This window comes from Populus alba, chromosome 4 (assembly GCF_005239225.2).
Source record: "Populus alba chromosome 4, ASM523922v2, whole genome shotgun sequence".
Lineage (NCBI taxonomy): Eukaryota > Viridiplantae > Streptophyta > Magnoliopsida > Malpighiales > Salicaceae > Populus > Populus alba.
Window position 1 is genome coordinate 14,517,422 of NC_133287.1, and position 25,990 is coordinate 14,543,411.

At 32.4% G+C, this 25,990-nt stretch overlaps 1 protein-coding gene and 1 long non-coding RNA gene across 2 annotated transcripts; both read right to left on the bottom strand.

Annotated features, from left to right (window-relative positions):
• Nucleotides 1-8,019: 8,019 nt before the first annotated feature.
• Nucleotides 8,020-11,352, bottom strand: LOC118050863 (uncharacterized). The gene is made up of 3 exons (XR_004687934.2): nt 11,057-11,352; nt 10,469-10,525; nt 8,020-8,774 (listed from the first exon to the last, which is right to left on the bottom strand). It is a non-coding gene; the product is annotated as an uncharacterized lncRNA (long non-coding RNA).
• An 11,481-nt stretch (nt 11,353-22,833) lies between these two features.
• On the bottom strand, nt 22,834-25,483 carry LOC118050862 (small ribosomal subunit protein uS11z). Its single transcript, XM_035061340.2, has 6 exons — nt 25,346-25,483; nt 24,810-24,932; nt 24,671-24,716; nt 24,289-24,374; nt 23,560-23,689; nt 22,834-23,092 (listed from the first exon to the last, which is right to left on the bottom strand). Exons 1-6 carry the CDS (start codon nt 25,346-25,348, stop codon nt 23,025-23,027), a joined length of 456 nt encoding a protein of 151 aa, XP_034917231.1. The 5' UTR covers nt 25,349-25,483; the 3' UTR covers nt 22,834-23,024.
• Nucleotides 25,484-25,990: the final 507 nt, after the last annotated feature.

Below are 25,990 nucleotides of genomic sequence, written 5' to 3' on the forward strand. Positions count from 1 at the left end.
TTATTAATTTAATTTATTTTTAGGTTCACAAACATTGAGGTCGCCCGATTAATATCATTGGCGTTTAAATCGCCGGTGAAGATTATATTATTTAAATGGAATTAGGTTTCTAGACATCCTGAATGGGGACATAATATCGATGCATGGTTTGACAAATTCGAGGTTGGTGTTAATTTTTAATTTCCAGCTTATTTTTAATAAATTATTATTATTATTGTAAATAAATTATTTATACACAGAACAAATTCGACTGGGACAACGCGTTTGACAATGTTGTGAGGAGGGTGTGGGAAAATCACGCAGTAACTAAGTAACATCGAAAATAATATGATTTAAAAAAAAACAAATTATGTTTTAAAATCTAATTTGTCGTTATGGAAGTAGGTTGCATGATTTTTGGTATGAAGCACAAAAAAAGACAAAAACAAAATGCGAGAGATAACGGTCTCCAAGGCTGGAACGATATTGTGATTTGGAAGGATTTCAAACTTCTATACTTCCTGGGAGATATATGGCCGTAATATATTGAGCACGTGACATCTAAGCGGTTCACACGACGCTCACAGTCCGGTGTTAGCAACCAAAATCGACAAATTCATGGTTTGGTGACAATACACACCAGCAACTCTTTTTTTTTACAAGATGTTTAATAAAATTTACAGATGTTTGCATCGGAATGTCTGCATCGGCATGCTACCGAGAGTTGAGAAATATTTACTAAAAATGCCAATCACCGATGCCTTAACGGATAAATTCTGTTGGCATTGTTTCTAGAATTTAAAAATATTTACTAGATATGCCACTATCACCGACAAAATATATATTTCGGTATATTTCCAGCGGGAATTTTGCTTTTTTGCGTGTATTTTTCGTCTGTAAAACGCGGTAATGTTTTTTTTCCGATAGACTTAGCGATGAAATGTGGGATTACCAATGAAAGATATGTTGACAAACACTTTTCATCGGTGATTTAGTCGGTAAAAAATTTACAGACAAAGTTTAAATCTCACACCGACGGATTCGATCCGTCAGGAAAACTGTGAAATCTCGTATTGAGATACTTGAATCTTGATTTATTCTTGATTGCGAACAAAACCTTGCATTTTATTACTTGAAATCTGGCCTGGTTTGTTGTTTATGTTGCTGGGTTTGAGTCTAAATGTTCTTTATTGTTCTTCATTTTCCTTTGTTTTTGTTTGAAAATATTATGTTTTTTGTGTTTTTTTAGTTTTGATTTTGTTTCGGTTTAAATCTCCATTCTATATTAGTTTTGGGTTAAACCTTGATTTTTGGTTTGGTTCATGGTTGAACTAATATTTTCAAGTCGATTTGGTTGGATCAAAATCGAGCCAAATACTTAAGGCTTTGTTTTGTTCGCCACTATTTTGTTAAAAGAAATTTTGTTTTAAGGGTGTGCTTGACAAATATGTCATTCGACATGTTTTGATTTTGAACAAAAATATGGTTTTGTCAATCTTGGTCCTAAAACAAATTTAAAAAAATAATTTTTTCTTGTTGCATATAGCCTAAACTTTATAAAATTGCATTTTTATTTATAAAAGAGAAGATAATTTTTTCAGCATGGTTTTAGAAAAATACATGTGTTGATTTTATTTTGCATCTTTTGGAATTTACCCAAAGTTTGTAAAATTCCTTAAGCATTTTGCCCAATATTTCAATAACTCTAAAATTTTAATTCATAAAAGTTAATGGTCGACATCCTAGTATAATTGTTGGACCTATAAGTAGACTGATATTTAAATACTAGGAGTTAGCTATAAAATTTTCAGGATTATTTTAGATATTCATCAATTTTAACTGTGAGTATTTTTCGCCATAATATATGAATTAATGATAATCTTTTTTCCTTCCAGGATAGGTGAACCTTGGTAGGGCACCTATATAGACATTTCCCATGAAAATTTATCAGGCATATGAGCCCATAATAAATTTGAAAGGCCAAATTTATTCATGGTAGTAAATCTTTATTCTGAGCCATAGACAGACCATTCATTATGATCTCATCAAAACTTTTAAATCATATCTAGATTACATAATATAGCTTACCTCAGGTAAGATGCTCTACAGGTGCTAATTCATTTCCTAACTACAATCAGTCTCTTACCCTTGGACCAATACACCCGAGTCTTCTAGTGACCCTAAACCAAACAATTAGGTGGTGACTCCTTAATCCCGACTCCCTGCCATGCCACATGCCACATGCCCACATGCGACAATGCATACCATATGAAACTCTAAATGTCTGTGAAGATCTTCACTTGCAAAGACATGAAAAGTGGGCAAGAGATGTGTAGGTCTAGACTTCAATTCAAAAGTAATACATAAAGGTTGCTCATTCAAATCATAGGTGACAAGCTCTTTAAAAGTTTGATTTCCATCTATGACTTCCTCCCCTTCTAGATAAGAATCGCTAGTAAATAAGGAATTAAGAGCTAGATCATTTTCTTTAGGATTTTCCTAAGCTTCCCTCCTTAACTTGCATAAGCTTCTTTTTATTTTTGAATCTCACTACAAATCACCTTGATTAGAAGATCAAGTTACAATCATAAACAATTAAGGAAACTCTAATAAACCATGAAAAACAAATCAAGAAAAATTTAAAGTAATGAAAATAAATGAAAATTATACGCTAAAACACAAAAATGTCTAAATATCCTAGAAAACAATGGAATTTGACTTTAAGGGGTTGAGGCTAGTGGCCTAAAAAGAAACCAGTCTTGCTCATAATTTTGTTTTCCTTGAAAAGAAAAAACTATAAAATCAAGGCCTAGCTCTACCAAAATCAGAATCTTGCTGAAAATCATAACTATTGAAAAATAATATTATTTTTTTAAGAAAATTCAAGAATGAAATATGGTTCACAAGAGCACAAAAATCAATTAGAATCAATCCCTGACAATGACGCTAAAATTTGGTGTGCTGTTGTAGGCAAACCAAATAAAAAACCTAAACTCTTAAGAATACATGTAGAGGTGTGAGCAAGGCTCGTTCTCGTAGAGAGTATATATTATAGTTTCATATTATATGAACAAAGAGTACCGGGGGAGGGGAGGTTTAAGTATAACAAAAACAATTTTAAGAAAAACAACTAAAGAATAACTCAAATTAAAGTATCGAAATCAATCAAAAGAACAAACCTTGGTTTAAGTCAACATCCACCATTAGAATTTTCTAACTGATCATTGATGCAAGTATATATCAATTCACACTTTAATTATTCAATATTATAACTATTTTCCTATCTCTCCTTAGTCATAGTTAATTAGACAATAAGCAATTTAATTAACTCTAACTACTAAACAACTCAAGCCAATCGCTTAAATTTTAATCTAATAACAGCCTTATAAGTTAGAGAGATTGATAAAGTGAACAACACAAGCACACACAATTGTATTTAATTTAGTTAAGTGTTCTTCCTAAGATCTAATGGTTTCTAATGCAACAAATCATTAAATCTTAGTTGCTTCATAAACTAGAGGGATCATATAATTATAGATTTGATATCTAACATAGCAGTAGATTGCAAAGAATAATAAACTAGTAGACCTTTTAGTAATTAAACGAGATAATCATGAAAATAGAAACCAAAGAACATTTGATACTCAATACATAAATTGAACAATGAAAACAAATTAGATCTCATAATTATAAAATTATGAGATCTAATTTGTTTTCATTGTTCAATTTATGTATTGAGTATCAAATGTACTTTGGAGGCTCATGTTTCCTTTAACCATTTAAATATTTAGCTACACAGGACCATGATGAAAACTCGAAGTAGGGGCAAAAATAAAAAAAGATGGGAGAGAGAGGTGTATCTGAAATCTAATATCTCTCCTCTCGCTTTTACACATTAAATCTATTCTTAGAAGCCTACAAAATCTCTTAAAATAACGATGTTCAAACCTGAATAATTAATGAAAATATTAAATAATAAAGTAAAGTCTTAATATAACAAGGAAAGTGATGTTTTCAACTAGTTTTCATGTACCAAATCTGGAATCTTTTGAAAATAAATTATGTCAGGTTTATGTATTAGATTGTAAGCCAAAGAATATTCCAAACGTTGGTAGTACAGGTGCAGTGATTTTATGCCTAATTTTAACCTCGATACAATCAGTATATCTCAAAACTTAATACATGAAAGTTGTAGAGATTTTTCTTAGTGTTTCATATAATGTTTAATCATCTAAATTAGATCTCATATGAGAGAGTTATGCCCAGACTACAAAGTAGTGTAGAAACTATTCAGAATCGCCTAATTAGCTTTGTTTTGCCCTCAACGCCTTTGTTTGCATCCTAAATCAAAATATAAAAATAATAAGTGCATTTAGGCACCAGATAAGTATAAAAGACTAAACAAGGGAGAAAGATATGATATTTTGCATTTTCATCAAAAAGAAAGAGAAGAAAGAATGAGAGAAATAAAAAAGAAATAAAACTGTAACAGATTTGTGTCTTCTATCCCTTTTCACCATCCACATTGATTAGCACCACCGATAGCAGCATAACCACCATAGTCATGAAAGCCATAGTTGTTGTTTCTTTCTCCTTCATACCTAAGTCATTGTTTCTCTATCCACATCGACAACCCCTCTTTCTCTATTTTCCAATTGACCAAACCCTTTATCTCATCCATTTCTCGGCTAAAATTAGCCCTTACACTCATTACAACCACCATTTTCTCCTCTAGCACCATTGATAAGTCAACAACAATAATAAAAAATAATAGCAAGCATAAAAAGAGAAACTGATAGGAAAAAAAAAAAGACAAAGAGAGAGAAAGACAAGCCAAAATCTTTCATGATGTCAATATCCCTCCTTAAATGGAAGTGTAGCTCACCATTTGTACATAAGTGAAGAGCAAAAAGAGTTGTTTTGTATTTTCCAAGAGACACTCTCAAACAGCAACAACGCATGGTCTCATGTACTAGTAGTAGTGGCAGCATGTGAATCCACGCCCCAACATTGTCCAAAACCATCACTACCATTCTAGAAGTTTTTTGGTCAATCCCGGCCATTCTTGAAGGTTGATTTTGAACCCATATGAGTTTTAAAACAATTTTAAATGTTATTGAAATTGCATTTGTTATTTTTAATGATTTTTTATTTATTATTATCTTGTTGTGGATGATTGTTGAGAAATATTTGTAAAGTTGAGGTCCATACCATTGTGTGACAACCTTGAGGGTATGATATCACCGAGGATTTATTTTTAAGCTGGAATACCATTAGAATAATGAACTTGCATTGGAGTTAGGATGATGAGTTATAACAAGTTTATTCTAGGTGTAATGGTTTGGCCTTAAAATTTAAATTTTTTATTTTGTTTTTGTGTGTGTATTTTCAAACAAAGAATAAAAATTGTGTCGATGAATTTTCATCAATTTTCCAATGTTTTGATTAAATTTGTTTTAGTAGTTAGAATAACATGTCTCTTAGTTTTAAGGGACAATGGAGGCCTAGCACAATATTTTTAACCTTAAAATAAGTTCCATAACAAGTCAATGAGTGTTTGTCAAGTTAGCATCAAATTTTGATCAAAGCTTGGGTTTTAATATTTAGATCGACGTGTCTCCTAATCTGAAGGACTAATGTAGTTCTAGCATAATTTTTTTTAACTATAAAACATGTTAAAAAAATAAATTGATGATTTGTCAAGTTAATGACATGCTTTGTTTATACCTGCATTTTAACGAATTGATCAATAAGTCTCCTAGTTGCGAGACTTGGTATTTTGTTAAACTTAGTATAAGTCCACAAGTCTTCTCAAAGTAGGGATCGATGTGGGTCGAACTTGATATTTTGTTAAACTTTTTTTTTCTTAAAAAAAGATAATAATAAAAAGGTCAAGAAATAAATAAATAAATAATAAAGTCATGAATTTGCGAGACTTTTTCTTTCAGGGTCAAAGCTAACTCGACCAACATTATATAACCTATGAATAAATTCAGAAAATGAATTAGACAGTTAATGGCATGAACAAAATAAAATTAGAAGAAAACATATAATTAAAGTAACATTTTCTCGGAAAAGATGCATAGTAATAATGATGTTTATCTTTCTTTAAGTATAATTAATCCCTAGATTATCTCCCAGAACAATGAATATTTCATGATTTCTAGTCTCCTTTAAATATAAGATAATTATTATATTTTTCTAATTTTTTCTTTAATTTTGAAAATTCTATATATATCGGGCAGTAACTGGCTTCAGCGTCTGCTGCATCCACTATTTAAATAGTCATTAAGTTAATCAGACAAGAATAAAAAAAATAGGACGAAAAAAGAATCACTCAAAACGGGATGCTAATTCCGTTGAACACTGCATATGCAGGGAAGTGTTAATATTTGTTCCCTTCCTTAATAAAATGTTTAGAAAGATTGAGATGCACTCTCGAGGAATTACTAGCTGGACACACATGGAACGCCTAAATATACGGTTTAACAAACCTAATTATGTTAAAGTTTTAATTTGTCAACCTAAATCTTCAATTGATTAAATTTATCCTTCGTCCCATTATCAAGGCTTCCAAAGATCAATTGATTAATTTTATCCTTCGTCCCATTATCCAAAGATCAAGTGATTAATTTATTATTGACCTATTATCAAGGCTTCCCAAGATCAATTGACCTAGTAGTAAAAACTTAAAATCAAGAAGTTTGTTTTCTCTATAGTCTCAAGTTCGAGTCATATGATTACTAATATAATAATTACTAAAGGCTTACACTGTAGTTAATTTTAAAACTCATGGAATTTGTCGAGGTATTTGTAAACTAACTGAACACTCATGTTAATAAAAAAATTAATCAATTTTTGGATCTCTAAACAACACTGACTTGAGATTGAGAATGCCCAAATGAACCAAAAATAACAACTGATCATTCTAGCTTAATTAATTGGTAATAACTTGCTTGATATTGTGTTGCAAATAAGTTAATAAATAAAGTTGCTTCATGTTGTGAAACCATATCCAGATTTAAATCTCAATTAAACTTTAAATACAAGGCTCGTATATAGAAAAAGATAAGGCTGTCTTTGCCTGCAATCAAAACCATATCCATATTGTCTTTGTCGGTTGAGTGTTGCTGCTTGTCTTGCTTTAGTGTTGTAGCTGAGAGTTCTTTTTTGTTTTGGTAGCAGCTTTAGTCATTCTTGTTATTTATATTTTTTTTTATGCCATGTGTTAAGTTCGGCACCCTAATTCTTTTAGCTTGATAGTGCTTTCTCTTTTTGATTTTGGTGTTTTGTTTAGAGAGTGTGTTTGTTTTTTTGTAAATCTTGTATGTGAACTTGCTGGTTTTCCAGCCTTATATATTTTTTTGATCTAATATATTTACTTATCTTTGATAAAAAAAAAATAATAATAATAATAATAATAAGAGGTAAAAAAGAGAGAAAGAATCATGTTATTCTCATTCCTGTATTAATTAAACCACTGAAATAGTAAAGTTTAATATAGCCTACTTTATATATATTCTTAAAAAGGTTAACTAATCCATCTAACCATATACGTTGAGGATTTGTTTTTAACATGCTCTTTAAAATTTTTAACTCCCGTGCACTTTCATAAATTTAATTTTTATTTTTCTATGTCATTTTGCTATCTTTTAGTACAAAACTAGTTTTATTTTGCAGGCTTGAGCAAAAACAAATTGCAACACAGAAAAAGAGGGGGTGTTATTAATATTTTTAACCTATTTTAACACAACACACATAATAAGCAGTAGGGGTGACCAAAAAATCAGGCTAGGAAGTTTTTGGATTCAAGATTATATTTTTAACCCATTTTAACACAACACATGTAATAAGCATTCTAGAAATATCAATAAATTAATCTCTTAACTCAAAACATTTATAAAACTACTCGAACACGAAATCAAAATAAAAAAGAAATATCTCTTTTGAGCCAATGTACTTTCTCATGCAAAATAAAAGCTAAAAATCACTTGTTGAACACTCATTTCATTAAAAAAAAACAAGTAAGGTGATTAGATTTTTTAGGTAATTTTACAACTAATAAAATAAAAATCATTATTTAAAAATCTACAAAATAAAAATTTATTATTAAAAAAGGAATTTAAAAGTCGCAAGAAAAACTAGAAAAGATAATTTCTATTAAGCTCAAATTGGTTTTTGTTAGTACGTGCATAACTTTCCTTTTCACCTTTTTAAGGGCATTTTTTAATAGTTAATGAATTTTGGGCCTATTAAAATAGAAAAAAAATTCACACTATTCTCACTTTTATTGTTATTTCTACCCTATAATTTTATGAAAAATATATTAACTCTCTTTAGTCTTTATATTTTCTCCTAAATCGAATTTTAAGAATAATTATAAGTGAAACAATTTTTTAAAGCCAACAAAAAAAATAAAGTAGAGATTAAACTTAGATTACATATCAAATTTGAACATAGGGTTTTGATATATATATATATATATATATATATATATATATATGTGATTAATTATTGTGTTGACCTTTTAGCTTCACGTGGGTATCCGTATGGGATTTTTCACTCTCAGCTAAAAAAAATATATATTTCAACTTCTTCAACGTAAAGGCATGAAAATAGAGACAGCGTTGCCAGCGGGCATCGTCGCTTTGTACATTGGACAGCCTGTCTTCACTCATCCACAGAACAGAGTTTCGGAATTTGGCCTCAGAATACAACCTTTTCCTTAATTGGAAAAGTTGTTGTTTTGAACTGGTCCGCCAGCTCCTCTTAATTCCACCTCCGTAATCATCAACCTAAAACAACTTAAAACCTTTCATTAATTAAAAAATTAATAATAAAAATTTAATTTCTCCAAGTTTATCATAGTCTTAAAAAAAAAGTAAGTATAAAGCTAAAAGATTATGGGAGAAATATTGTTTCCTCACCCCATTAGTATTGTGAATTACAATAATAGTCCATAGTTTTTTTTTTCATTCCACCCTTTTATTTTCATTTGGTTATTGATTTTTTAATATAGTTCTTTTATAATGTGTAACGACCCATCTTTTTCATAGAAAAAAAATCAGTGGAACATTTTTCATATATATATAAAACATTTCTCTCAACCTTCTTTAATGGTGAATCCACCCTTTTCTAATCATTGAATTAAACCCCGTATATTTCTAAAATTCTTAAAATTTTTGGCAGAATTTCTTTTGTTTTTATAAATACCACGTTATTGACGTCTTCTTTATACCCATAAAATAAATTTATTATCATAAATCTAATATAACAGGACCATATCAGGACAGCCTCAGGGTATCAAATATCAACCCATTCCCTTTCTTTTCAAATTTATGTTTCCATCGCATTCTTTCCCTTTTTAAAATTCACATTTTCATCCAACATCATTTAATGCACATTTCAAAATAATAAAGTGTCGTACAAGTATTACACCAAAGAAATTACAATATTTTAAATACAAGTACAACCTATTAAAGTAATTACAAAAGATTGCATTACCTAACAAAAGTACAAAGTAACTAAAAACAAGGTAATGTCTAAAGAGATCTAGTAGTATGAGAGAGTCCTGCATAAACAAAACATAAAGAATACCCACAATATTAGAATGATTTGCCTTATTTACTGTAAAACTAAATACACAACTTTCATCTTCTTATTAATTTAGGTTATTTTAATTTCCACTAAATATTTTCCATAACTACCCATACTCTTTAAAATATTCCTTTCCTCTTGATCTTTCCACTCAAATAAGTTACTTCACTAGCCCTTAGCTTTTTCTACGTTACGACTAAGTTTTATATTTTCCATTCCCTTAACACTTCGTAAACAATTAACTAAATTTTCCCAGCCCTCATCAATCTTCCACTTCCATTAACTTCACCACGCTAATTTAATTCATGCCTTAGTTTCCGACTGTCGAACAACTAAATCACAACTTCATCTTCTTATTCTCCAATTTATCAGGCAGTTATGGTTAAACCACTAACCCTTAGTTTTCCATAACTACAGACCACTAAGTTAAAATTTCCTTTCTCTTGATCTTCCACTTGGTGGTCAAATAAGTTACTTCACTAGCCCTTAGCTTCCGTTTCTACGTACGACTAAGTTTTATATTTTCCATTCCCTTAATCTTCCACTTCGTAAACAATTAAGTTTTAAATTTTCCATTCCCTTAATCTTCCACTTCATGGACGATTAAGTTTTGAAATTTTCCATTCCCTTAATCTTTCACTTCGTGGACGATTAAGTCACTTCACTAGCCCTTAGCTTCCATTTCTACGGATGCCTAAGTTTGATATCTTCCATATTACCTTTATCCATCATTACCTATCACAACTCCCTTTCAATCATATTCTCCCAAGAATCATTTTTGTCAAAATCATAGTCTTAGTTCCAACCTTTCATTTCCATCTAATTCACAACATTAAATTTAACAAGAAAATTAAAAAAATATGGTAAACAAGTTTAAGGTAGCAACACCTACCTGCAGTTCGTGATGCTCGAGCTCCTTCCCTCGATGTCCCGACTCTGAATGCTACTCCTAACATTTATCAAAAGGCATTGGTATTAGTACCAACCTAAAAGTCAACAATATCCTAAGTCCATTCACCTTTTTATATTTTCACCATATATAACATTATTCACTTTTATGCTAAACACAATATTTCTTTAGTATACTTTCCTATTAATAATCTTAACCTTAACATACATTACTCATGACATACATTTCTAAACAAAACCACATAACCTCATTTCCTTTATCTATGCCATATTCACCTTCCCCTTTCTTTCCCTTTTTATATTATTTTCTTAATTCTACGAAATAATCGCACCCCACATTCATTTAATTTTCCTTCTCCCATAGCCGACCATCTAGCTCAACTTTTCTCCTCCATCATTTTTTTTACCATCATCTAATTTCACAATATCAACATAAACCACAAAAAAACCAATTTCAAATAATATTCTACCCACATTAACACAAACCCTGACTTTCCTAAAATTTAGGAATTTCAAATAATCATGTCTAAAACATAACAAATCAAGCAATTATCACTTTAAAACAACTTACCCAAGTGTATTTAGCAAGAATCATAGCTCACTGCATTACCTTGGTTTTCTATTCATAATCGTCCTCATTCAAAGTTTACTTTCTCCCTCTAGAACTTCTTTTTGTCTCCTAAGTTCCCTTGTTCCTTCTTTTTTTTTTTTTTCCTCTTGTTTCTTGTTGATTTCTAGCTTAAAACACTTTTCCTAACACAATTTTTGGGTTCCTCCTTGCCTTTTTCTCTCTTCCTCTCCCAAGCTCTCGTTCCTCTCCTTTTCCCTTCCTATTTTTCTGTCTAGCCGTGGTCTAATGAAAAAGAGAGCTGCTGGAAATTTTCCAGCTCATCTAGTATATTTACAAAACTGCCATTAATGATTTTCGTGCTATTTTTCAGTCTAATTGTCGATATTATTTGATAGCCTTACCACACTCTGATTGCTCTAACAATTTAACTGTGTAAAACTATATGTGAAGGAGGTCCTCGTACATTTTTAGTTCAATTTGACTGTTGGATTAAGCGTTATGCCTGATAATGCTAAATTAATCAGTAGGTAATTTTTTTACGTAAGAAAATTCAATTTTTTTTATTTAATCTTTTCATAAAACATATACATTAATCCTCTAAACCCTAAGGGTAATTTTATCATTTTTAAAACAAGTATATTTTTTAAAAAATAAATAAAATCTGGGGGTTTATATAATGTGTTTATAAGAATTTAGAGTTGTTAATTTATTTAAATTTTCTTTTTCTATGGTATCGCAATATCAAAAATAAAAATCTTAGCATTGTAGTATGGTATATTTTTTTAAAAAATAAAGTTAAATAAAAAAATAATTTTGAAAAAAACTAGGTTATTAAAGTTTTTGAAGTCAATGACCCGATTTGCGAGTTTGACGAGAAAATCTTGGTTGTCCTGGTTTATAAGTTTAGCAAAGTATTTTTTTTTTTTTCTAATTGAACTCGATTGTATGATCATCTATTTTTTTAATCATATAGTTAAAAAAATATATTTTTGAAAAAAGAAAACACATTATTAAATTTTAGAAAGTTCATGGGCTTGTTGATAGATATGACAAGTTTAACTTTTTTCTTGTTTTTTTTTTAATTTATTTTTTTTTTTTATCATTTAATAGTGGACTGATTAATAACTGAGGTTCATAATTTATTTTATTTTGTTTTCTATGAAATTATCATATCTTAAAAAACTAAAGTCTTAGTATTGGTTTGATACTCAATTTTGTGATTGTCTATTTTTATTATCATATAGTTAAATAAATAATTTTTTAGAAAAAAAAAAATTATTAATCTCAATGGAGTCCATTGCCCGGTTTATGGGTTTGACGTGTTGACTTGGGTTACCCAATTTACAGGTTTAGCAAGTTTACCAATCAAACCTGGTATTTTTTTTGTTTCTAGTATTGTAATTTTTCTATTTGTAGTTTTTTTTTTTTATTTCACTCTTCTTCAATATTGGATTGGTTGATAAATGAAATTTATTGTTTATTTTATTTTTACTTTTTATAAGGTTATCACAATCTCAAATAAATATTTTTTTTAGAGTTGGTACTCGATTTTAAAAACATCTAATGTTATCATGAAATTAAATAAAAATAATTTAAAAAAAAAACAACAAATTTCTTAAACTCATTGAAGTCCATGACTCGAGTCGCAGGGTGACCAAGGTCAATCCAATTTAGCATCGTCTCAATATAAAAAACAAGTTGTCATCTTAATTTTTTTTTAAAGCTATGTTATGTTTTTATTGGTCATCCAAGTTGTTTTTAGACTTATTAAATTTAATAATTCACTTTGGATCATCTCTCGCATTTTTTAATTCGAAACTTGAGTTAGACAAGGAGCCAGGTTAGCAGGTTTTAAAATTGAACTATTTGATTAGATTTTAATAATATTGCTAAAAAAATCTTCATATTCTTAATATTTTTTTTAAGTTTTAGAAAAATAGTCTGACTTGCAGTGAAAGCACGAGTGAATATACTAGTTTTCTTCCTATATAACATGTGTTTGCACATTCCATTGATTTTCAACTTATATTTCACTTTCCCTAACCATTTATTTCTCCAATGTACACAAGTAAATACCAAACATTTATAAATCCCACACCATTTATCCTTTCCTATTCATCTTTTATATATATATATATATATATATATATATGTTGAGCCCCCTTTTACTTTAGTTTTCACTACATTTTTATGCGGTGGTTTTTACATTGCTTAATGTGTTGAACTGGTATTGACAACTAAAAGAGTCATGACTTTACTTTGGGCTCAACTAGTTAAATGAACTTTAGTTATTACTAGATTCGTGGGCTTGTACCATGCCATGGGTCAAAACATTTTTTTCAGTAAAAAAAATATTTTGATGATCCAAGTGTGTTTTAAAAAAGTTTTTAAAAAATAAGAGTCAAGGCATAAATCCACCCAAGAAAAAATGACGAGGAACCAACTCAAAAAAAGTAAAAAAAAAAAACGATAAAATTAAGATTTCAAACAATTAAATATGGAAGAACAAAAAAAAATTAAAAAAAAAAAAACAACTTGAGTTAACTTGACTGAGCATGCCAAATATGCAAGCTAGGTTATTAGAGTGGGATAGGAAAATAAAATAAAAAGTCAAAGTCAAATCCCAGACAAATCTTGAAAAGAAGGTCAATTAAAAAAATGATAAAAAAAAAACCAAGCAACCTAAACTCTGTGATTTAGATCATGTGAATGCGACAACTAAATAAAAGAAAAATTGGAAAACCTCACGTTGCTCAATTCCAAAACAACCTAATAATAAAGGAAGAAGCACAAAAAAATTATTAAATTTAAAAAGAGTGATTCTAAAAAAATCAAGTCAATATAGACGAACCCGCAAAACTCATGGTCAAAGTAATGGAACTATGATAGAAGAATAGGAAAAAAATTAGAGAAAATCATGAAGCCTAATATATATATATATATATATATATATATAAAAAAAAAAACCCTCAACCGTGAAGAATGGAACCATAAAAAAGTAATTATTTCCTAACTGATACAATGTTAAAGGATAAAATCAATTTAAAAAACTTACAAAAGTCAATCCAAGTAAAAATGGTAGATAAAAACACCTAAAACAACCCAAGTCATTTTAAAAACTTGCAAAACATCATATAGAATGCAAATAAAGAAAAAACATAGCCTAATTGTTAATGATATAAATGTTGAATAATGAAATTAAAAGAAATATTAAATTTTAAACTCATGATTAATTAAGAAGCTCGATTTCTAAACAATTTAGTGTTGATTAGCCAAAGTATATCCAACAAAGAACAACAAACAAAAAGAACCTAAAAAATTTGAGTTATTTTTAAAATCAATGAAAAATCTTACAGAAAGCAAATAAGTAAAAATGATAGTCTTGTCTCTCATTGAATAAATGTTGAAAGATAAAACTTAAAAATAATAAAATAAAACCAATCAAATTCGGGTGAACTTCTATAATTTGGGTTAATCTCTAAAATACAAAACTTGTGAAATTGTAGACTCAGACTTAGTCAAGAAGCTGAATTTTTAACTACTATAATGTTAAATGATGAAATAAAAAAATATCAATTTAAAATACTTACAAAAAAAAAAAAATAATAATAATAAGTTGATTTGATAGGAAACAAATTAAGAAGTATGGAAATTCTAAAAAAAAAATAAAAGTTTATCTCACATAAAAGCAATAGAAAAATGACTAAATTTGAAAAATTAAAAGGGGTGAAATTAAAAAAAAAATTATTTTAAATATTAAAAGATGGAATTGAAAAAAAAAATAAAAAATTAACTAAAAAACCCGACAAATAACGACAAATATAAAGACTTAGATAACCTACAAAAAAACAAATAAATAAAAAGAACAAAACCCAAATTCCAATTGAATAGATGATGAAGGATGAAAATGAAAAAAATAAATTAAACAAAGGAGAATAAAAAACCAAACCTCCTAAACCTGGTCTAATATCTAAAATTCTGGACCCAAGTTCAATTACAAAACTTATTTTCAACCAATTTAAAGTTGAAAGATGAAATTGTGAAAAAAAATTAATTTAAAAAAACTTTTCAAAGTACAAAAAAAAAAAAAAAAACAGAACATGGATCAAATTTGATAGGAAAAAAACTCCAGGATGAAATTGTAAAAAAAAAAAATTAAAAAATGATCTAAAAAAAACCAAATAAAAATAGGGACTAGATTTGAAAGATAAAAAATGGAAGGGGGTTAAATTAAACAAAAATGATAATTTTATAGATTATTCAAAATAAAAAAAAATAGTAATAAAAAAAGAAAGGGACGAAATGTTAGGGGGGGATCTAAAAGGTTTTTCTGAAATTGTGAAGGGTTATTCGAGCTAGAGAGAGAGAAGAAAGAGAAAAAATGATCGTCAATGTCAAACTAGAGGTGTGTTTGGTGCACATGTTTTCCTACCATGGAAGGGCAATGTGGCCTTTCAAACATCGTGATAGGTCCTAACACATATAATGAAGTGTTTAAGAAAAATAATGCATTGCTTTCTCTTCAGGTGAGAATAAACCTTTGTTCTGAAAATAATTGATTACCACTAATAACAACTGTGGTTGCTTAAATAGCAAGACCACGTATACATAGACTGAAATATAATTGCATGAAATAAAAGTAACTAAGATAATATCAGTTTTGTCATCACATTTGCACGTAATGTTTCCCACGTATTATATTCAACTGCCAGCACTCCCTATTTTGGACGTCATTGCTTACATGCACGATTAATTATGTGTTGTAGACATCTTGAAGTATTTGGCATTTGGCTTAAGGCCTCTCTTTGAACGACGTGGTCTATCAATACCGCCCCCAATAAGTGGAACCTTGTCCTCAAGGTTCAGAGTTGGAAACTTCTCTTGTAACAGAGCAGTGGGTTCCCACGTGGCGTCCTCGACAGGCAAATTTTTCCATTGAACTAAGCTTTCAGCTACAAGATGACATCCCTGTTTGTGCCAGCGAGAATCCAAAACAGACTGCGGTTCAAGAAGCAGCTCACCCGCATTGGTAATAGGTGGAATGTAAACTGACCTTGGTTCAACAATGTCAGCTGTAGTCTGGTAGCGTTTGAGTAGTGAGATATGAAACACTGGATGAATGCGTGCTTCAGCTGGTAACTGTAAATGATAAGCGACCTGTCTGATTTTTTCAACAATTTGATATGGTCCATAATAACGAGTAGCCAGCTTGTGATGGACCCGTTTGAAGACTGATTGCTAGCGATATGGATGCAATTTGAGAAGCACCCAATCACCGGCATGAAACATGACATCCCTCCGCTTTGTGTCAGCCATCTATTTCATGCGATTCCTCGATGTTGCTAAGTTATCCTTTAATTAACGAAGTAGTGCATCACGGTTCAGGAGTTGTTGGTCAACTGCACTTACTAGCGTCAGGCCCTCTTTGTAGACAGGAATAGCTGGAGGTAGGCGTCCATACAACGCTTGAAATGGTGTCATACCAGTTGAAATATGGTACGTGGTATTATACCAGTACTCTGCCCAAGGTAAATAAGAACACCACTGCTTTGGGCACTGATGAACAAAACATCTTAAATATTGCTCCATGCACCGATTAACGACCTCCGTCTGTCCATCCGTCTGTGGGTGGTATGCTGAACTGAGCCGAAGCTTGGTGCCTGACATTTTAAAAAACTCTTGCCAGAAATGACTGGTGAAAATAGGATCTTGATCACTAACAATGGATTGCGGCATTCCATGGAGCTTAATAACGCCATCAACAAATTTGTCTGCCACAGTTTTTACAGTAAAGGGGTGGCGTAAAGTGAGAAAATGAGCAAACTTACTAAGTCTGTCAACAATCACCATGATGGTATCCCTGTCATGCGAGATTGGCAATCCTTCAATAAAATCCAAGGTGATATCATCCCATACTTGACATGGAATAGGCAGCGGTTGAAGAAGTCCAGCTGGAGCCAATGTCTCCGTCTTTTTCTTTTGGCAAATCTCACACTCTTGGACATATGTGTGCATTGCTTTATACATGCCAGGCCAATAGAATTGTTGGTTGAGCTTTTTAAATGTACATAGAACTCCTGAATGACCGCCCACCTTGGTGTCATGCATTTCATGTAGCAGTGTAACTCGTAACTTGGCATCGTTTAGAACCACAATCCTCCCCTTGTATAATAATAGCCCATCATGCCATGTAAAGGCACTGTCAGGTTGTGCATCAGCTTTACGCCCCATGGACTGAATGTATAGGTCTTGTTGTGAGGTTGTCTTATTCTCTTGCCATACACTAACCTGCGAAGTAAAAATGTGATGTAGAATTGGACTCCCTTGCTTTCTGGACAGAGCATCAGCAGCTGAGTTCTCACGGCCTGGACGATAGATGATTTCATAGTCATAACCCATTAGCTTAGCAACCCATTTCTGCTGTTCTGGAGTAGCTATTCTCTGTTCCACAAAATACTTGAGACTATGTTGATATGTTTGAATGTAGAATTTCTTGCCAAGAAGATAAGGACGCCATAATCTGATAGCCTCCAAAATTGCCAACATCTCTTTAACATACGTTGACTATGATTTCTTTGTGATACCGAGGGCCCTGCTCATGTACGCCAGCGGTTTGCCTAGTTGAGTGAGGACTGCACCTATGCCATTGCTAGAAGCATCGGTGTCAATGGTAAAGGCTTCGTTGAAATTAGGCATGGCCAATATAGGAGTAGTTGTCATGGCCCATTTGAGAGCAAGGAAAGCGGCTTTAGCTGCATCATGCCATTGAAATTGATTCTTTTTTAGCAGATTGGTAAAAGGCTGAGCAATAATACCATAGTTCTGAACGAATTTGCGATAATATCCTGTCAAACCAAGAAAACCACGTAAATCTAAAACGTTAGTAGGCCGTGACCATGCCACCATAGCTGCAATCTTGCTATCATCCACTTTGACGCCATGATCGGTGATAAATATGTCCCAAATATTCAAGTTCGTGCTGCCCGAAAGCACACTTGTTTTCCTTGACATAGAAGTGATGCTGTCGTAGTATTTCAAATGTTTGTTGGACATGCATTAAATGTTGTTCCCAGGTAGAACTATATATCAAGATGTCGTAAAAAAAAACCAAAATAAATTGACGAAGGTGATGACGAAATATGGAGTTCATGATAGCCTGGAACGTAGAGGGCGCATTATAGAGGCCAAATGGCATCACCAAATATTCATAATGTCCATTATGAGTGTGAAATGCAGTTTTATGGACATCTTGGGGATTGACTTGTACCTGATGATATCCAGCTCGTAGATCCAACTTGGTAAAGTAAGAAGTTCCGTATAATTCATCCAACATATCTTCAACGGTTGGAATTGGGAAGCGATCTTTAACAGTGGCAACATTGAGAGCTCGATAATCAGTACAAAACCTCCAGTTCCCATCTTTTTTCTTCACTAATAACACAGGTGAGGAAAAGGGACTGGTACTTGGACGAACAAGCCTTATGGTCAGCATGTCCTAGACCTATTTCTCAATCTCATTCTTCTGAAAGTGTGTGTACCTGTATGGCCGAACATTAACCGGTTCAGTCCCTTCTTTCAACGTGATTATATGGTCAACAGCCCTTGTTGGTGGTAAACTGGAAGGAGCAGCGAATATATCTGAAAATGCTTGCAACAATTCCTTCATGTGGGGATGAATGGTGCCGTCTGTTGTTGTCTGAGTAATTTGGAAACATAAGGCAAAGAAAGCTTGATTCGGCCGAATTATTTTGGACAACTCCTGCAGTGATGTTTCCTGGATGTCTTGTCTGCCAATGCCAGTTAATCGCCTAAGCTTGTTCTCCCATAAGAATTCCATTGTCAACCTTTTCCAATCACACATCACTGAACCCAGTAATTCAAGCCATTGAATCCCCAACACCATATCCAGCCTTGTGAGGGGTAAAGAATAAAGAGTCAATGAAAAAACAACACCCTGGAGATCCCAATGATACCTCGTCAAATCGCCCCCGACATTTGAGACTATCACCATTGGCAACCTGTACTGTGAAGGTTTCTGTAGGCACCACTAGCAGCCGTAATAGGGTAGCAGTTCACTCACTAATGAAGTTGTGAGTGGAACCACTATCTATTAAAATAATGACGCTGTAGGAGCCAATCCAAGCTGATACTCGCATGGTCTTCGGCGCTATCCAACTTAACAATGCATGCAATGTAATTGACGGACCTGTAAGCTCCTCATATTGCTCCTGATTTAGTTGTTCGTCAAGAACATTGTCACATAACAACGTATCAGTGTCATTGCAACCTTCTAATATAAGTAGGCGTGACCCTTGTGACCTGCAGTAAAACGATCATTACAATTGAAACATAGATTCTGGGCTCTCCTTCGTTGCATTTCTTCCCATGATAGCCGTCTGATAGGATTCGTAAGGGTAGACTGTGCGGCTTGGTTGCCAGGCAGAAGAGCTAGAGGTGGCCGCACTGAAGAAACAGGTCTGATAAACTTCTTTTGATGGGTAAATTGATCATCTTTTGAACATGCGGATCTCATCTGAAATGTCTCTTTTTAATCCACCCATAAATGTTCCCACAAGAGCTTTTTGGTTCCAACCACGTACATGATTGCCTAGACGTTCAAATTCACGTTGATAGTCACGCAGCGATCCTTCCTGACGTATCCGTGAAAGAGCTTCATCAAAATCTTCACATTCAGAAGGGCCAAATCAAGCCCAGAGTTCACCTTCAAAATTAAGCCATGAAAAAACACGTCCTTCCTCTTGAAATGTCCGGCGAATCCATTGCCACCACTGGTTGGCCTCTCCTTCCAAGTGGTATGAAGCTAACGATACCTTCTGCATTTCAGGTGTACTTTGGAACTCAAAGAACTGGTTCACCCTATTGAACCACTCCGTTGGATCATCTTCAGAAAAACACGGAAATTCAAGCTTCGCTGTTTTAGAAGAGACAACAAGTCGTCCTCCAGTGTGACCGTCATGATGGTTGTTACCGTGAGTTGTAGATACGTGATCTGCAAGGAGTACATCAGAGAGTCGATTAATAGTTTCCTCCAAGTGATGCAATTTATCTATCATGCCCATCTCCATCCGGTGTAGGCCATTTTTCACTTCACCGAGCCCTGCTTCTAACTGTTCAATAAGCTCTTTATTGGTTCCCATTGCTCTGATACCAATAATAGGTCCCAACACAGATAATGAAGTGTTTAAGAAAAATAATGCATTGCTTTCTCTTCAGGTGAGAATAAACCTTTGTTCTGAAAATAATTGATTACCACTAATAACAACTGTGGTTGCTTAAATAGCAAGACCACGTACACATAGACTAAAATATAATTGCATGAAATAAAAGTAACTAAGATAATGTCAGTTCTTTCATCACATTTGCACGTAATGTTTCCCACATATTATATTCAACTGCCAGCACTCCCCACTCTGGACGTCGTGGCCTGCATGCACGATTAATTATGTGATGTAGACATCTTGAAGTATTTGGCATTTGGCTTAAGGCCTCTCTTTGAACGACGTGGTCTATCACATCGCTACAAAAGCAGTGTTTGGTGACCAAATGACCCCGCACACGCCGCTTACTTGTTGACGTATGCAACAAAGATTTTTAAAAATATTAAACATTTATTAAAATACAAAAAAAAAAAAAAAAACAGAGTTAATTTGACATTAACAAAAAAAAGAACATGATGAAAAGATCAAAACACCCTTGTGAGATAGTTTTGTTAATTTTGAACCTAAGGGTAATTAAACAATTTAACTTTAATAAAAAAAAAATGAAAATAACATAAAAACCCATGAGCTTAAAGCCACCCTTTTTTGTTCCAGGGTATTTAAGCAATTTAATTGTTATAAAAAAATTGAAAAGATTAATCTACCCCAATATAATTTGAAAATGACATTGAATCATGGTAAAGAAATCATCATGCCCCAAGATCCTAGCTTAATGCTTTTTTACCCCAATATAATTTCAATAAATAGTGTTCATTAGCTAGGGCTATGGTACGAGTCAAATTAAAAAAAAATATTAACATAAAAAAATATCTAGGCATTACGTTATGTTTTATCTCCCCTTATATTATTTAAAAATTTTTTTTAAGGATAGACTCCATATGAATCAGTCAACTTGGCAAGTTAAAAGGCAACCCAAACGACCCATAAAAAATAGTTTGACTCAAAATAAATGCTTAGGTCTATTCTCTCGCACACCCACTCTTGCAAGGCTAGTTGAATGTTGACCCTTGACCTAACTGCTACAGTTTAAGATGGTTATTTTTTATAAATATTAAAAGGACAATGTATTGGATCGATTCAAGTCAAATCGGGATAACCAGTCAATCTACATACTGGATCATGAGATTATGATAACCCCATAGAAAGCAAATCAAAACAAATTATGAAGCCTAATTCCCAATAAACCTAGTGTTGAATGATGAAATTGAAAAAAAAAATTGACCCGAATCAACTCAGGGTAACCTGTCGAACCCGTATCTCACGTTATGAGATCATGATAACCTAATAGAAAGTAAGTTGAAATAAATTATGAAGCTCAATTCTCAGTAAATCTAGTGTTGAAAGATAAAATTGAATATAAAAAACAAGTTAATCCGCCAAACTCGTGACTTAAGCATGAGATGGAGATAATCTCATTAAAATAAACCAAAATAAATAACAAAGTATAATTCTCAATTAATTTAATATTAAAAAATAAAATTAAGAGAAAAATCAATTAAGAAAATGATACAAAAACTCAAGTCAACCAAGTTCATATGTCAAACTTATGATTAAATGTTATGAGATTGAGACAATCTTGTGAAAAATAAATTAAATTTTTTATAAAGTCAATTCCCAATAAACCTTGGATGAAATTAAAAAATATATAAAAAAATTAATTGAAAAAAAATATATTATTACAATGAATAGTTTTTGTGAGGAAGGTATAGTAAAACCACTTCTTTTTTAATTTTTTTTTTGTTAATATTGGTAAAATATTTTATTAAGAACAAATTTGGTCTCTGTTTAAAAAAAATACTGAATTTGACATTAGAACTTCGATTTCACTTGCTGCACTTTCTATTTAAGTTACAGGATGACTCTGTATTGCTCATTCCTAGATGATGTTGAAACACTACTTTGTTGTTGGCTCCTTCTATAAAACTATTGAGGATAATTAGACTTCTAAAAGCAGCCTTTTGTGTTTATCAATCGCTTTTAGGAAGTAGATATTTATTCCAAGAAATTCCCCGCAACAACACATGGCGCAAAGCTTTTTCATATTACGTTTCATTCAACGGCCTATTTTCCACTTTCAACCACCTTTTACCGTTCACCAAAAACCTGGCAAGCTCAGGCAGGTTGTACAGGTTAAAAAGTGGCCAGTCCAGAGTCACGTATGGCTCATGCAGTCCAGAGACAAGTCCAGGTTTCACCAGATCTCCAATCCGACTGGTTAAACCAAATTTGACAATTGTCCTCCATGTTTACCACGTCTTAACTTCCCATGGATATACTCAAAATCTTACACATCCTCAAAACTTTTTTCTCATGTTGCTTTGCTGATCAACAATCGCTACCAGAGAGCATCAACTGCGTTGCAGATTTACGCTAGGCACCAGAATAACCCTGCTCGGGCACTCATCTCATCTAAGGCCACCACCATAATTACAGTCGGCCCAGAGAAAAGTTATTGCTAATGCCAGGTTGAAAGTATTATTTCAACAAACCTAACAGAGACATTTATAGCTAAGACCCTATGGAGCATTTCATATGATCTACCAAAGAAAAATTTCAAGTACTTCACAAGAGGACCTCTTTTTAAGTTCAACATAAATCATTGTAAAGGTGAATGAGAAAAACTAAACAGCAGTTCTGAAACTGCGAAGCAACTTTAAGTAAAATTCAAGTAACAAATCTCCATTTGGAACAAAATAAAAACAGATCCAGTCCACCTTGAAGTAACAAGATTAAAGCCTTCTCCCTCTTCTACCACCCTTTCTACGAGTGCTATCCGTTGGAATTGGAGTCACATCCTCTAAAACATCAAACCAAGCAAAAAAAATAATAACATTAATATTTTAGTATCCCATAGAAAATGTAACTAACTAAAAGTACCGTTCAAAACTAAAACTAAGTAAAGCACACATTCTCACCCTCAGCAACTTGTGCACTCTAGAGATTAGTAATCAACAAAATCCACAAAAGATAAATTGAGGAAATTGGAAGGAGAAAAAAGAAAATCTTATAGCTAAGAAGCCTTCGTTTAAAGCAAACAGCTTATAAATGAAAATTTTAAACACTGGTATAAGATGTGCACAAGTGCCAAATTCTACCAGAGAAATTTATCATGGAATGGGGTCTGACAATAAGCACAACCTACAGAAAAGCTGTAGGCGGACCCATAAACCCAGGATTTTTGCCACAAGCAACCAAAGAGGAAAAAACTGATCAACACATCATTAGATTGCACAAAGCAAAGCAAAACACGAAAAAAAGGCTTACCTATGCGACCAATTCTCATTCCAGAACGAGAAAGGGCACGAAGGGCAGACTGCGCACCTGGACCAGGTGTCTTTGTCTTGTTCCCACCAGTAGCACGAAGCTTAATATGAAGGGCAGTAATGCCAAGTTCCTGCTTCATAACAAAGAAAAACTAGTTAAACAATAATCTCAAAGTTAAGCTTATGGTGCTTTACAGATTAAAAAATTCTAATGCTCAATAAAATTGTTTGATTTTTACAGGTTAACAATGATACTTTAAAATTTGAAATATTGAATAGCTCAAAGAGAAATAGTGCATAAAGATTGACACAAAACACCACTTAAATGATAAGGAAGGCCCCAAAATGAGATAATATATGTAGTATTAAAATGATAACAAAGTAAAACGCTTCTTGGCTTTGTCTAAAGACTGGATGCACTCTGATTACTCAAGAAATGACCAGGGCCATCTAAAATTCTGGGCCACACATGTAATATATAGCGAGGCGCTACTAAACCAATGAGATGCTAGCCTCAAGTACCTCTTGGCACTGGTGGGGCAGTTACCTAGGCACTAGAAAGACACCTCACAGTTCAGGCACTGCAAGATTGTATTGCTTCACCTAAGCACTAGGAAAAGCACCGCGCTTGGCTTTGGCCGCAGAACGAGCTTGTACCAGAAATGAAGGCAACCTCCCCTAGCCCCTAAAGAAAACCGGATAAGAAGAATGATTTTTAAAAAATTGTGACCTTGCATCTCTGTGACACATCCTGGGCAGCAAGCATGGCAGCATATGGTGAAGACTCATCTCTGTCAGCTTTCACTTTCATTCCACCTGTTTTAGGAAAGAAAGGATTATTAACTTTGCAAGGCATATATAATTAGGGTTTACCAATCCTGTGCATGCAAATATTTCCCAAAACCGTAAGGAAAAAAAAAAGCCAAATATGTACAAGGCCACAATTACATACAAAAGTCAATCTTGGGAGGAAAACAAAATAGTAGCAAACCAACTACATGCCCCGCTGGCTAATAGAGCAATTTTAGCCACCCTACACTTGCACAAAAAACAGCAGCCCATATAGGTGGAATTCCTGAATAAGTGTCATTACAAAAAAACGCATCACTCACCAGTTATGCGTACAAGGGTTTCTCTTCCAGAGAGATCAGTCACATGCTGCAGTCGAAACAATCAACGGGAGTAAATCACAAAAGTGAATATCAAGTAATGCTACTTTAAAAAGTATCAAGAAATCTTTTGTACACTCACAATGAATGTATCGTTAAATGAAGCAAAGATGTGCGCAACTCCAAAAGCATGCTCCCCTTCCCTCACGGTGGGTCCAAGGGTCACATTTTCTTCCTTTGGCTCTCTAGTCTTTCTCCTCGATGACTAAAGAAAAAAAAAACAATAACTTTAATTAGAAATCTTCCAAATACTAAACAAAGTTTAAATGTTCAACTCTTAAAACCCAGGCTGTTAAAGACCCAACATTCTACATTCTATAAATTTTACAGAAATAACATCGTAATCTCTTCAAAATGTCCCTCAACAAGATTCAAAGTTTACACTTCAAACTAATATGACAGTAAAAGCAGACAAAAAGGTTTTCATGAATTTCAGTACCTAAACGAGACAAAGCCTCTCAAACTAAGATAACTAAATACTCTAATCTGTTAATAAATCGATACATAACTATGGTCTCTATAAGAACAGTACTTTATGAACAATATAAAAACGAAGCAAGGTATATGAAAGCGAGAGTAAGGACGACATAGAGAGTAGAGAGAGGGGCATCGGCTTACCATGGCTGCGAAGAAGCGAGCTTGAGATTAGTTCTGAGGAGGCTGTGAAATGCGAAAAGAAAACCTTAGAAGAAGGAAATACCGAAGCGCGGCTGCGATTATATGAGTAGTGGATGGGTTAGGGTTGTGGCTGTTTAAATTTTGGAGTTTGCGGGCATTTAATAATTAATTAATTATTATCTTAAAAATAAAATAAAATAAAAACTTGAGGTGTTTGTTTGAACCTTATAATATTTTTAAATTTTATACCTTTTTTATTTTGATTCTTAATTTTTTGTATTTGTTACTTTAAAATTATGTTTATTTAGAATTAGGCTTGGTGTTTTGTTTAAGGTGTGCAGGTTATAGAATCTCTAGGTATTGAAACAAAAAAATTATCACTTGGTTAATGCTTAGTTTGATAAAATTAAATAAAAATTTATTGATTCGAAGCAATTGAAGCTATAAAGACTAAATTTGAATAATAGATAAATATCACTTTTTTATTTAAAGAATTAGAGATTGAATTGCTAGGGCAGGGGAAAGATTAGCTCTTTTTTTATAATGAAAAATCTTAATAATTATTGAAATGGATTTAAAAAAATATATAAAGTGTTGTGTTTTATGAAACATGTAGAAGTTTATGCTAAATATTTAATGAAAGAA